This window comes from Seriola lalandi, unplaced genomic scaffold (assembly GCF_002814215.2).
Source record: "Seriola lalandi dorsalis isolate HSWRI2012SDOR001 ecotype SW California unplaced genomic scaffold, Sedor1 jcf7180002052129, whole genome shotgun sequence".
Classification (NCBI taxonomy): Eukaryota; Metazoa; Chordata; class Actinopteri; order Carangiformes; family Carangidae; genus Seriola; species Seriola lalandi.
In genome coordinates this window covers 863,751-877,718 of record NW_019522682.1, presented here as the reverse complement: position 1 = coordinate 877,718, position 13,968 = coordinate 863,751, and the positions used below count along the sequence as shown (strand labels likewise).

General features: G+C 40.7%; 1 protein-coding gene across 3 annotated transcripts in view; it reads left to right on the top strand.

The window, feature by feature from the left end:
- The window catches only part of cacna1bb (calcium channel, voltage-dependent, N type, alpha 1B subunit, b), a 167,903-nt gene extending 163,367 nt beyond the window's left edge, over positions 1-4,536 (top strand). For all 3 annotated transcript variants that reach the window (XM_087172233.1, XM_087172232.1, XM_087172234.1), the window contains 2 exons: positions 245-468; positions 674-4,536. In XM_087172233.1, coding sequence (XP_087028359.1) covers positions 245-468; positions 674-1,237 — 788 coding nt within the window. In that variant the 3' untranslated portion in view covers positions 1,238-4,536. The remainder of the gene's footprint in view (positions 1-244; positions 469-673) is intronic.
- The last annotated feature ends 9,432 nt before the right edge of the window (positions 4,537-13,968 follow it).

Here is a 13,968-nt window from a genome sequence, read left to right as displayed (position 1 = left end):
GAGTTGTGTCGAAACACATTAGTGCTTATATAGTTTGGTGTTGTGATCACACAGCCCTGGTATCTTGTTTCTTCAGCTTTTTGCTTTTGAATAGAACAATCACCAAATATATAATAATAATAACAATTGAATAATATTGAATTTCTTTCATCGAGATGATGAGATGATAAAAGTGACAGCAGTGCAGTATATATATATTTTTTTCCTGCTTTTTCTCATTTCATTCAATGATGTGTTCATCCAGGTTCGTTTACCGACCCCTCAGCTGAAGGTTTGTCCAGAGAACGAGCGAGGGAGCGGGACCGCAGCCGGCCTCACGAGAGGAGGCACCACTCCTCGGCAGGAGAGAAGCAGCGCTACTACTCCTGTGAGCGTTACGGCAGCAGGGAGCAGTGTCACGCCAAGTCAGCCGGTCCCAGTAGATCCACGTCTCCTGGAGAGGGACAGGACGCTGGTTTGCTCAAACAGGTTTAGTTGCTCTTTAACCTCTAAGTAATGGTTTCATAACAGAGCCAATGAAACTAATGCCTCACTTCTACTAATCACTGCAGTATGTGGATAAATACCTTAGTGCTAAAGCGCTAAAAAAATCTCAAAGGAAGTGATTTTGTCTCAGTTTGTTAATGGTGTTATAACGAACTGATCTTCTCAAACGTACATTTTGTTTCCTCAGCATGGTAGCGGTGTGGTTAAAGCTGGCCCTGTAACACTCCCCTCTGATTCGAGCACGCCGGGCCGTGGTCGCAGGCAGCTGCCACAGACGCCCCTCACCCCTCGTCCCGCTGTGGCCTACAAGACCGCCAACTCCTCGCCTCTCCCGTCCAGTGCCAGCACTGGTACGACAGGGCACCAGACTCGCTTCAGCCGTGGCCTTTCAGAGCACGATCGTTTACTTGGGGGCCACAGCGAGTCCCCGATACCGGTCACCCGCATCAGTTCGGACCCTAATTTAAACCGACAGCCGCAGGACGCTTCTCAACTGGCCCTCCTCGAAGAGACAGAGGACTTCCAGGACGCTGTGAGCAGCCACGGAGGGGGACACTCTGCCAGAACCACTGCCTCAACTACAGCCTCAGCTTCACACGGAAATGCTGCTGCACCCGTCACAGTGCCCGTCACGCAGGCCCGGGCTGGGGGGGTGCCGAACGGGTACCACTTCACCCTGGGGGTCAACTCTGTGTTGGGACCTGGGGGAAGAGGGAGTCTCAGGGAGAGGGAAGAAGAGGACTGGTGCTAACATGGCAGAACATTTTGGAAAGAAGTTGATGTTAGCAGAGAATGGGGCAGCTTGTCAGTGTTGTACAGCGCTCATGTCAGGTCCAATGAGCTGAGAGGAAGCCAGAGGATTGATACAGAAGGGAAGATACTGAAGAAAACGCCAGTGGAAAGTGCTGTTAAAGGGGATCAGAAATCATTCCAGCTTTGTAGTGTTACTCTCCTTTTTTATACAACAAACTCTTTAAGGAAAAAAAGACACCGATGACTTTTTCTACCCCCTTTACTTGCACTGAAATTATAGCACATGTGAAGACCCTTAAGTATTTTGCCTTGGCCAGTAAAATCAGTGTTGGAGCAGAAGACAAAAGCCAAAATCCCCTCATTCATGAACTGTGTTTCAGACTGATCTGAATGCCTCACTCCTGGTATTAATATGGCTGCTCACAACACTGTTTTTATTATTGTATGTTTCATTTTGTTTATGTTTGCCATGTAGGTTAGAGAAGAGTTAGGATATAACTTGATCATATTGATTTTTTTTTTTTTTTTCAGGGTTATCACCGAATTCTGACAACAAGAGATATTAGGAAAAAACTGATTTATTTTGGTCTTAAACTTCTGCCATGACACTTAACGGAAACAGTAATTAACGTGACAGAAATCAAACAATGGGATTGGTTAGAATGGAACTAGAGCTAGAGAGTTTTAATGATCATGTTTTTGTAAGTTGTGCCAGACGTACATTTCTGGAGCGCACGTAGGGACTAGATCAACTCTTTTCTGACGTTATGTGGCTGAATACTAAGTGCCTCGTTTTCCAAGACGTGTTGAGATGCAGCCTGGCTTTGGGTCAGACGAACTTGAACTGATGTAAGTATGTACACAGCTGAGAAAAAGTGGACAGAACAAAGCTCCTGTTTGAATCTGGTATAAAGAACAGAATGCAAAAAAAAAAATACTTTTTTTGTACTGAATCTTGTGGTAGGTAAATCAGAATTACAGATGCAAAGTAAGCAATGTAGTGCATGCCAGGGTCTTGAACTTGTCAAAAAAATAGTGTCTGTACTTTTGCTTAAGGGTGTGTGGTAAGCATTTGCCTTTCTCTTTCAAATATACTGCCAGTCAGTTGGTAGAAATGGTCTCTGGATGGAGAAAAGTGCCATTTTTTTGATGAATAATCAACAAATATTCAGAAACACCTGCCTCCTAAAGCATACCGTATATGTCTCACGTCTGCCATATTTGCCCAAATTTCATGGGTTTCCTTTTCTTCTCACCTCTTTCCACTGAGAGCAGTAATGTGTGAGGGTTTGTAGGCCAGGTTACCTGTGTGTGTACTCACAGGTACAATAAGGAGTTGTGTTGTTGCTGCTGACTGTTGACTTAAAGTAGGGCTATGCAACAAGACGACACTTCATCTGCCCTGTAGCTTTACCCTCTGGAATCTCCAGGTTCAGGCTTTAGTGTGACTGCGACCAAATTTTACATTTATGTGTGAAGAGTTGTAAATTGTAAATATATTATATGATGTACAGTGAACTGAAAACACACTGAGGCACAAATCATATTAAAGCTGATATATGTGAATCACAGGGCATTTTTGAGGTTGGGAAGTTGACTGCATGACGCCTACCCAGATAGAACCACACAGAATATAAACCTGTTCTTTCCAGACTTGGGTCAAGTTGTATTTTTAAATAATCTTCAGTGGCTTTTAAATTTGTTCAGAGAAGCAGATATCAGGTATTTTGTCAATCACAAAAGGCTGAACTGACTATGAAACGTATTTCTGTTTCATAGTTCTGCACTGGCCTAAGACCTGCACCAGGCCCGTGCCCACCTCCTTCAGCCCTGGACCAGCTAAACCCAACTGGTACTGCCGGATCAGAGACCGGAGGCTGTATTTGTGCCATATATCATCCGTCACGTTAGCTATCCTCTGACTCTTTCTCTCTGGGCTGTTCCACTGGGCATAACATATCTACTTAAAGGATAAGTCTGGAGGTTATTGTCAACAAATCCCATAAGAAGACCAAAACCGTCTCTTCCTCTACCCTGTCTGTGGCTCTCAACTCCCAGCGCATTAGTTCCTGCTGGAGACGTAAATCTTTGTAAACATGTCACAAATATATGGCTTATTATCTATTAATTAAGAACATATCTTTTCAGATTTATAATTTAATTTTGGTCAGGTGAATATTTTAACAGATATAATTCATTTAACAGGTTAAAGTTTTGGCATGGATCAAGGAGCTGTTTGTAAGTTTTGCTATTGCTACATGGTTAATGCTAGTATCAACAGCTGTTTACTTACCAGTCTAGAAGAAATTTTTCAAGTTTCAAACTTAATACCTTTACTCACCAAGAGCTGTCTCCAGCTGTGGAAAGCAACACTTTTATTTGGCTTCTTTTCTTCTACTGAATTTAGCATGCTAACCAGCTAGCCCCGGCCCGGTTGGCCCATCATCCATGGACTATCTATCATTATACATATTTTTAATCAAAATACAGATTAGATAAAAAAAACAGACCTCTGGGTATCTAAATCTTGGTGCTCATTATATTGTCCTGGCTCATCTCTAAGCAGGTTAAAGAGCATGTAAATTATTTGCAAATATTATTTGATCCAAGTCGATTACTTCCTTGTGTTTTAATTTACTTCCTGTGGTCTCATATTTGTGCAATCTTTTTGATGGATCATCTGTAAGGAGACGTTTTAGACTTTACAGCAGTGAGGTAGGCGTGGCTCTGCTCTTCGTGAGGGTAACGTAATGGATTGCTTGTCATCTTATTGTCTTTAAATGTTTCTGCAAGTTGCCATATTGGAACAGAGATTTGTGTTCATCTCTACAGTAGATTTGAAAAAAAGATGCTCCATTTTCAGACCTCCAACGAGCCCCACGTTAACAGGGTGCCGAGTTTTCCTCTTACAGTTTTAACAGTGGCTGCCCCCTCTGGACATGTCCTGTTTGCATGTTCTGAAAAGAAAATGTGCATGTGAAAAAAAGAGGCATTGTTTGACTTCATTGAGTCCACAATTTGTACAATTTGTTTCCTGGTTGTATTTTCTGATTATCTAAACACACATGTATCTGTTTCAGGTAAAGAGAGAAAAAAAAAACACGAGCTTGAATAACATTTTATCACAGAACCACCAAAGTGGAAACAAGGCTCTTTCTCAGAAAAGAGGTTCTGGAGTTGCCGAATCCTTCGCTGCCTGATCTGTTACTTGACTGTCTCTCCCACAGTCATTTTGACTGTACCTATAGATTTTGTATTAATATACGAGTCCTTGAATAAAGAGGTATGATTAAGAAATCGCATGAGATTTCTGAATATTTGCATTGAAATGTCACATGATAAGAATCAGGTTTTGTTCGCATCTTATTAAATCTGAACCCAGTTTCAAAACTGATACTCCATATTCCTTTTTGAATCTTGTAGGTGCAGCTTTCTGCAATTTTTTTAAATAATGGGTCATAAACAAAAACTTGAGTATTGCCAATAGACTGTGTATAAATGGACGCAGCCTCCATGATGTCACCCATTAATTTATGAAGGTTTTGAAGCTCAGAGTGAGCTTCTCCACCCATCGCCATCTTGGAAGTGCCTGACTCTGCCTAACTCCTGGGTGATCCTAAAATGGGCAAAGAGGTGGGGTGTGTGTGAAGCCGAGACGTCGGTGAGTGCCGGTTTGTGGCCAGGACACACTCCAGTTGGATGAGCACACCCTTAATTAAGCATATCTTTAAGCCTTAATAAAATTTAAACAGGTGAATTATATAAAAATTCACCCCATGTACAGTTGTCATGAAGGAGGAAATTAGCTCTAGAGACTAAAACTGTTTTCCATACCAGGCTGTAAACATGTTTATTTCTGTAAAGTTGGGTATTTTAACATGGGTCTATAGGGATTGACTATCTTTTGGAGCCGGCCTCAAGTGGTCAGTGGAGGAACTGCAGTTTTCGGCACTTTAATGTTGGCTTCATTTTTAGCCCCTGAATTTGCTGTTTCGTTTTGCCAGATAAATTCAAAAATTAAAGTATCCTGTGTAGTTTTCATATTGCTTTTGCCAAAGAAAAGTAGGTTAAAATTCTCATTAGGCTTTAGGATTACATTTTGCAGTATAAGTTAATTTAGACTTTTAATTGGTATTAATGCAAATGCCAAAAGAGCAAAACTTTACAAAGCACCTCATATTAAAGGGACACTCTGCTCATTATACTCATGAAGATCAGTACTCAGCCTGTCACTTCTTATATTGTCTTCATTTTATCAAGTCTGAAGAGATAACCCTGATAATGTCATCAAATAAAAGCAGCTATAATCAATATTTTTATATTAAAAATCTATCTTTGTGAGAAAGGAGTCCCTCATATAGTGACCAACCCACAGTGAGTTACTACTCAGCTCTGCAGTTGATCTCAGCTCTGTGGAGCTTTATAGGGTCTTTCTGTCATTGTTTCAGTTTTCTATTTGTGCATGTTTACTGTTCACTCACTCTTCTAGTGTTGGTTTAATGAAAGTGCAAATGGCAGTAGTACATTCAAGTTGAAAGAATGTACAGTGAAAGATTGAGGGCTTGATCATAAAACACACATTTCCTCTGATCTATGCTAACAGGAAAATGCATGCACTAGTACTGATGTCTGCAGGTGATAACTTATGCAGGCTATAATGTGTGGTTATGTGACTCCATGTTGGTCATTCACCTACAGTATGTGTCCTCTCATGGTACAGTATGATTAGACTGGGATGATGAAAGGTCCAAATATCTTTAAGAGACTAAGAAAACTGCTCAGTCTTTCTTAATAAAACTGAACAATTTGCAAACTAGCTGCAGACAGGCTTTAAAACAGACTGGGTGGAGGCCCTGTAGGATTTTAATTGGTCTACATTAGAGTGAAGGGGCGGGGCCGGCGTTGGTTCGTTTGGCGCCTCAGTGATGTGACGCAGCTGCTGGAGGAGAGAAGGAGGAGGAGGGGGAGGAGAAGAGGTAAAGAGGATGAGAAGTTAGGTGCACTGTATCCCACTCCTGCTAAAACCTTACACTTACTTTATAGAGAAAGTTAAAAAATGTTCTTCAAGTTTAGTTTAGTTTTGTAACAGGAGCTCGTTTTACGCTGAGAAAACTCTGTGACACGCGTCTTGTTTTCATGTCTTGAAACTTTAATAACAAAGGTGATTAAATTGGGAAGATGTGCCGCTGGTTGTTACAATGGACATTTTGCCTTTTCCGACTCATGACGACGAGCACCGCCTCGCCTGAGGACACACCGGTGGACCTCGGAGGCGAGTCCGGCTCCGGGATGCTGCTGACAGGTAAGAGTTCTCTAACACCTGTGGAGCTTCATAACGGTTCTACAGTGCAAAATAAGCACCGTACTTTATTTCTTTACCACAAATTTTACCATGATAAGTGCGACACATACTTTCAGCTATAGACAGAAACGTTTCTTGCTAATATTGGAGTCACATTAATGTTTTGTGGATAATATAGGGAATTATTCATGTAAATTGAGTGAACCTGTTGCTTAATATTTTTACCCCCTTAAAAGTGAAAGTAAAGTGAAGAAAGTCCCCAATTTTAGCTTTTAAATAGAGTGACTGGCAAATTAATTTCAGCTACTGTCTTCATTAGCATTAAAACAGTTGAGAATTAAAAATATGTTTTGTGTGCTGGCTGGTTGCCTTTAAGCTCAAAGAACCATCAATACAATTGTGAACAGGGTTTTGAGATTCTTAATAAACAAATCTCTGTAGTATAATTACTTGTAAAAATATGCATTTCCCCTGTAAACGTTATACCCACCAGAATCTAATGTAATGTAACATAAACCGACTGGTGTTCCCTTTAGAAACCACACCATGAAAAGTTGTAAAGGCTCATTTCCAACAGCAGGCTGATATTTATGTCAGATTTTAGCAGCTGCAGCTCATTACATCATTTAGTCAATGCAGTCTGGGGACTGATGAAAATCTTCCACTTCTCACGAGTCGCTCCTCTGACACTCAGCAACCTCAGTCAGTCCAACTTTGATGCTGTAACTCTCTTTATATTTCCCTCTGGTTGTTCCCCGGTGTGAGAGTGAACCCCCAACACAAGACTGAACTCAGACTACAATGCGACAGGCTATTTTCACGACTGCCCAATTGCATTTAATGACTTCTTTCAGTTACTATAACAGCTTCTCAAAGAAGAAAACTCTAATTAAGAATTGTTTTTAGGGCACATCTGTAATTTAAATTGATATTTTATTCAACATCAACAGGTCTCATAAATTTGAAGCCCTAAAACCAAGTCAGTAATACTTCACCGATGTTACAACCTAAAACAGCCTTAAATTTAATGTGATTGGTGCCATCTTGTTCTCTATGTGCATCTTTAAAGTTGTCTTTTTCAACCAGCTGTGAGATAATTTTATGTCAAGATAAAGTTTTTATTTGTGCATTAAATTATAGACAATAAGGCGTCCATTGAGGAGCATATTTTAATGATGAGTTTCCCTTTACATGGCTCAAAAGAGATGTTTGGACTTGCTGGATACATCATGTCCACAAAATGTTTTTGGTTTGCATAAAACACATGTGGAAACCGTAGCCAAAACTCATCCGCAGTTATTAAATCACATGGAATGCTTTTATTGTGCCAAGTAGACTTCATCATCCTCCACAGCCAGCTGTTGTCACATCAGAGTTTTCAGTGTCTGGATATCCTTTGTTTTATCAGCACTGTTGATGCAGGGACAGCAGTGTACAAGCTGTAGGTTTACATTATCTTTCTGAGCCGTGTTGGACTTGTTTAATCCATCCATGATCTGTTGAAATTGATCTTAGATTGGAGCTCTGCCAAGCGCCTGAGTGTGTCACGTCTGGATGCCACAGCATCGCGCCACACATTGTTTATTTTAAGTTTTATCACATTTCCTCGCTGCTATCATGTGCATGTTAGAGCCACACAGGAGACCCAAACAGAGATGTGTGAGAGCAGGGAACCAGCTGAGAGTTTTGCTTAGACCGGCGAGGTGACAGACAAATCCTGTTTTCACTGTGTGTTTTCATAGAGTTACTGTAGATGGCAGAGTGTGAATGCCTTGTGTAAACTTTCACTGGATATCACTGAATAGACTGATGGTTATGTATGTTACTACAGCAATAATCTGCCTACGTTTACTCTGTTATCGTTTGGTTTCCTCAGTGAAATCTCGCCCTGTTCCAGATGTAACTGAGCTCATATGGGAATTTGTGATTTCTGCAGATACAGTGAATCAGCAGACCTGATGCTGTGGAGCTCATTTGGGGGAATTGAATTATATATATATATATACACTGTTGCCCATAAAGTTGGAATAATTTTGTTTTCAGTTTAATTGTGGTTTAATTGTGGTTTAATTTTCATTGTGATATGTTTGGAAGAGATTGACTACTTAAGTTTTGAGAAGATATACACTTTATCCGTCAAGAATAAATCACATTGCCACAATCGTTTCATGGCAAGAGGTAAAAAATATTTTATTCCAACTTTATGAGCAACAGTGTATATGTATGTATATATATATATATATATATATATATATACATACAGTATGCATATACAGTTTTTGCTTTATTTTGTACATGTTCAACAATCAAAAATTAACACAAAGTTTTTGGACAATAATTTTTGAAAGACACGTGTAATACCGAAAACCTAAGAAGGATCCTGTTCAGCTGATTCATTTACCTGTCAGGAATCTGTGACGAGCCTCTCTAAGCAGACCTCTCGCTGCAGGAGCCTGATGGGTGGAGTCTGGCTGTCAGGCAGATTCAGCTCACCTGGTCTGGCTGCACTACATAAGCTGGTGGCAGTCAGCTAGTCTCTCTCTCTCCTGGCTTCCACCCTGTTTGGTTTTGTTGTGTCTTATTTGTTTTTAGATTAATTTCCTTTTCAGTTATAAACTTATTTCAATCAGGAGAGACTAATAAGAAGAACAAGAGAGTATGAGAATTAAAGTAAAATGAAATTTATTGTGAACAGAAGGAATAGATTGTTGGTGCTTAGACCTGGGCAGGAAGTGGATCACCATGAACAAGATCCACAGGTTTAAGGTCCTTCCAATAAGAGGAATCTTCCCGGAGTCTAGACACTGGTGTTGGTGATGAGGAATGGAGCTCAGGAATGGGAACGTCTTGATGAGGGAACTTCTGATTGTCTGGCATCCATGGCGGAGGTGGAGAAGGGGTGGAGGTGGGTCGCAGATTATTCGCGGTGCTGAAATGACAGCTGAATGGCAGCAGAGAGAGACAATTTTTAAGTTTGACAGGTAACGGGTGATTGGCTGAAGACCACCATGTAAGGTTGTGATTGGGTGAAGATGTGAATGAGCGGGAAGTGTTGCTTGTGACTTAGAAGGCATGTGCAAGGAGATAGTCTTCCTGACTGAACTTTCGCTAAGCTTCATTTTTAGTTTTTACTCGTGTGGTCTTCCCTGCGTTGTCCAACCTTGAGCTGGGTTGTGGCAAATCTTAAACCAGTGAAGGCCTGTCAGGATTTTGGGAGCTGTGCATGTGTTCGTGTCGACTGGACTGCAGTTACTCATTATATAATTAGTTTACAAAGCCATGTTATTAGATGCCTGTTTTATGTGAGGAGTTTGGGCACTTTCACTATTGGCAAGATGAACCAATTCTGACTCAAACGTGAAACGATTTCAGGTGGTTTGGAAGAAATCCATCCCCCAATGTTATTGTAATTGAAGAGAGTAGAATAAACAAGTAATGGCAGAATCAACCAGGTATCCACTGAACTGATGTGCAAGAGTCGCTCACCTTCATATTTGAGCCCTGTTTGACTGCAATGAATCACGTTTACTGTACATGAAGACATTCCTTTCCCTCAGGTTTGATGAATTGCATTCATTCACTCTATTACATTTAAAAAATTCCTCTGCAGGTGATTTATCTGTTCTACAAAGGTGTCATTGTCAAAGCCGCTCTGATTTGACTTTGAAGCCTCTGTCTTTGTGTGCTGGGTGCAATATTCACCCATCAGTCTGTAGTGAGTAGATAACTCTGTGCAGACCTTTAATCCCACATGACATGTGTGTGTGTGTGGAGGATCCATATAGTCTTTTGCCTCCACCATATGTGAGACATCCAACTCTACAGTTAAGAGGAAGACAAGTACTTGTCATGAACATTCATGGTGGATGGAAGCTGAATTCCAATGTTTTCTGTGACACACAAAAAAGAAAAAACTATAAATAAATGAGTTCAATATTGCATTGAATAGGGATGTCACAATACCAGAAATCTGGTAGGTGGTATGAGTACTATTGAAATTTTACAATTCTCAAAATCAAATTAAATAAATAAATCAAATTTCAACATAAAATTCACCTTTGCGCCATGGACAAAACAGAAAGAGTTTTCCGAATGTAGTGCAGAACAACTTGTGTTCTACATACAGTTATCTTTAAAGTGAACCATGAATGAAGGACTTAAGGCACAGTTGCCCGCCTATAGATCAGTAGCTCCTTGAATTTAGCATCAGGCATTTCTGTCATTTCCAATCCATCCATCCATCCATTCATCCATGCGTCCATCCATCCTTCCAGTCAGCTACATCCAGCTGTGAAATGTGACTCCCATATGTCTGGAATAGCTTACTGTAACCTCTGACCCCATGAGATAGGTATCAGTGGAGCACTGTATCCAAAACAGCTGTTGAGAAGAGTTTTGTGATGCTTAAAAGACATGTGCCTATGTCTGAGTGTCTCCATATCTCTCTACATCACCCATCCAATCACCTAACTGCTACCCTAGCACCAACACACTTTCCTTAGAAGTGGAAATCGCTGACTAACCCTCCTGACCTTCTGTGTGAGTGTCAGTGGAGCTCCGACAGTGAGAGGCACTGAGCGGTCATTTCATGCGTCTGAAGTGCACACTTTGGGATTTTGGGAGGGCATCATTTCACAGACATAACTGCAAACCTTTTAAAAAAAAAAAAAAAAAAATCTTTTCAATCATATATACCACAGATGACATAAATGTGGTTTTGATTATTCAACTTCAAAAACCCTTTGCTCTGCCTTCAGTGGGGCCAAAGGATGTCTGTCTGTCTGGGACTTTGAAAGATATCTCCAAAACTACCAGCCAGTTTGCCATGAACTATGATGTAACTCGTGATCCCCAGAGGATGATTCCTAGTTATGTTTAGGTGGGATCCTGATGAAAGCTGTAACAATTAGTCAAGTAGTAAATTAACAGTTAGGGTGTAACATAGGGCTGAAAAAGTATCAAAACCAACATTTGGAGTCGCTCAACGACTTCATCTTGCTCATATTGGTTAATTTGATTAATTAATACTTTCCCCAATCTGTATGATTATAAACTGTCACCTTTAAAAAAGTAATACCCATCTTCAGTCACTCGCCTCTGACCCATCCCAGGCTTTATCTACACTAATACCTTTTCACTCAGCTCACTTAGCTACGTTTACGGCAGATGTCCACTACTCTGTTTTTGAGCCCACAAAACGGAGACCTTTGGAAAACCTATTGGACCTGTTTAGTGGTCTGGATGGACAGAAGGGACTTTTGGAAAACATGACACAGACACAGCCCCCGCCTCATGGTATGGTTTTATCAGCCACGACTGTGGTGAATGCAACATGGATAGAGATCAAAGGTAAAACACCAATTTGTTTAATGCAGGGCTCAAAAAAAGAAAGAGACCAATAAACGCAAATGTAATTGTGATATTGATTTGAAGACATGTCGCCCAGCCGTGGTGTAACAATACTGTAACTAAACTATCAGTTTTTTGTTTGTATTGTAGAGTGTGATCAACATTACAGGCTCTATGGACTGCAGGTTAAAACTTAAATGTTTAGTTGTTTGTTTTATATTTGCAAACAGTGGATCAAGAAGGTGTTTTTGCATTGACAAATGTGGCAAACATATAAGTGAGTAACGCTATGATAATATGTAAAACAGAAATCTGGCAGGAACACGATTGTTTAGTTTTTTCAGTCTGCTCTGTGACACTTATGTCACATCACCAGTCCCTCGAGTCAAACCACATCAAAAACAGCGTGCCGGCCGTGTCACAGAGACACTCAAGCTCTTCCAGCAAGGTGAGCTCATGATGTCATTGCCAATATAATGCCAGATCCATAACCAGGCGCCTGCATCCAATGAAACATGATCTTGGGCCTTAGTGCTTGGTGAGCCCTGTTCTGGAGCCAATTAACCAGCCTTAACCAGGCGGAGGCCCACATGCTGTGGCGTGTGTGGTGTAAAACTCCCTACAGTGTACACAGACTGGGTCATCGGTCTGGTTGTGGGAGTGGAGTAGGTCACAGCTTGTGGTTAGCTTTGTGTGAACAAAAGCAGGTGAAGAGGGTTAGGTCTAGACCACATGTTGGACGAGAAGCTCCTTTCTTGTCTGTAATCTCCTCGCAAACCAACTGGAACCAGATGGCAGATAGAGTGGGGCGATAGTGTTCAGACAAAGCACCTCCAATCTTTGATGTTAGCAATGAATAAAAGAAAGGACATTTTGTTTTATTTATTTTTTTGACTTTTAAAAAAAAAAAAATTTTTTTGGTGTCTCCTATTGCTCAGTCACTACAAAGAGCTGCAGACATGGTGCAGCTTACAGGACTAAAAGACACACATTTATGTGGAAAGGGCAATTTAATGATGTGATGTTTGTGGTCCCGCTTTCACTGAAGTGTTAACGCGAATAATTGCGTCCATTCCCTTCGCATCACTTGTAGGTTTCTTTGTAGCGTGCAGATGTTAAACACCTGCCTTGTGGTGTTGAATAAAAATGCCAATGGTGACAGAGTGCACCTGGTGTTGCAGGGAGTACCTGCTTAATCTGTAAGTAGATGTTTCTTTTTGATTGTGCAGGTCAATTCATGTTGTTCAACAACCATATTTAGTGTTCTGATTTGATACATTTACTATACTACTACTACTAACCACTATTGGTAAAATGTGCAAAAAAAAGTTTAAAAATGAATAAAAACACAACCTGAAATAATTTCACGAAGTAAATGTTTAATCATTAAAAAAAAATCATGTCCAACACATCTATTAGCATCAGCCAACTCTTTAAACAAGGGAAGCGCATTTTTTCCCTGCTGTAACGTCTTTCAGAGCACAGACACTGTAGACACTCCTGTCACCTGCTGAGCACGGTGCTGTTAAACCACAAACACCCCGGTTATACTGCACAGGGATGACAATGAGCTGCAGCCCTCTTTATAAAACACACTATCACTGATCGAAGCTTCTCACACAGAGGCTCATCAGCTACAGTTCATTGTCTCTCCTGCGTCTGTGTGTCTGCTCTGTTGTCATGTGACATCACAGGTAGTGTACACTTGTGTTTATCAGAGGCATTTTTGCTGAAAAAAACTGCCTCCTGTCGCTAAAATTAGTGAAAGTGAACCAGAGCAGGACAGATAAACAGTGAGCTGAAACTCACTATAAAGCTTCATAGCTTCAAGCCGTCAGCAGCTGCAGATTCAGCCTTTAACTCTTCGCCTTTCACACCTTTCACATCATCACACAAATTGTCCTTTGATACACTGTTACAAAGCCAGTTTAAACGATGCAAGACTAGACCCTCCATGATACCGTATCAAATTTTCTGCAGTTTTTATTGTGAATTACTACGGTACAGTTTTGTTAGAGATACCTGTGCTTCAGAGGTTGTGTTCTCATTTTTAGGTCTTTCGTCTGTCCGATCTGTTG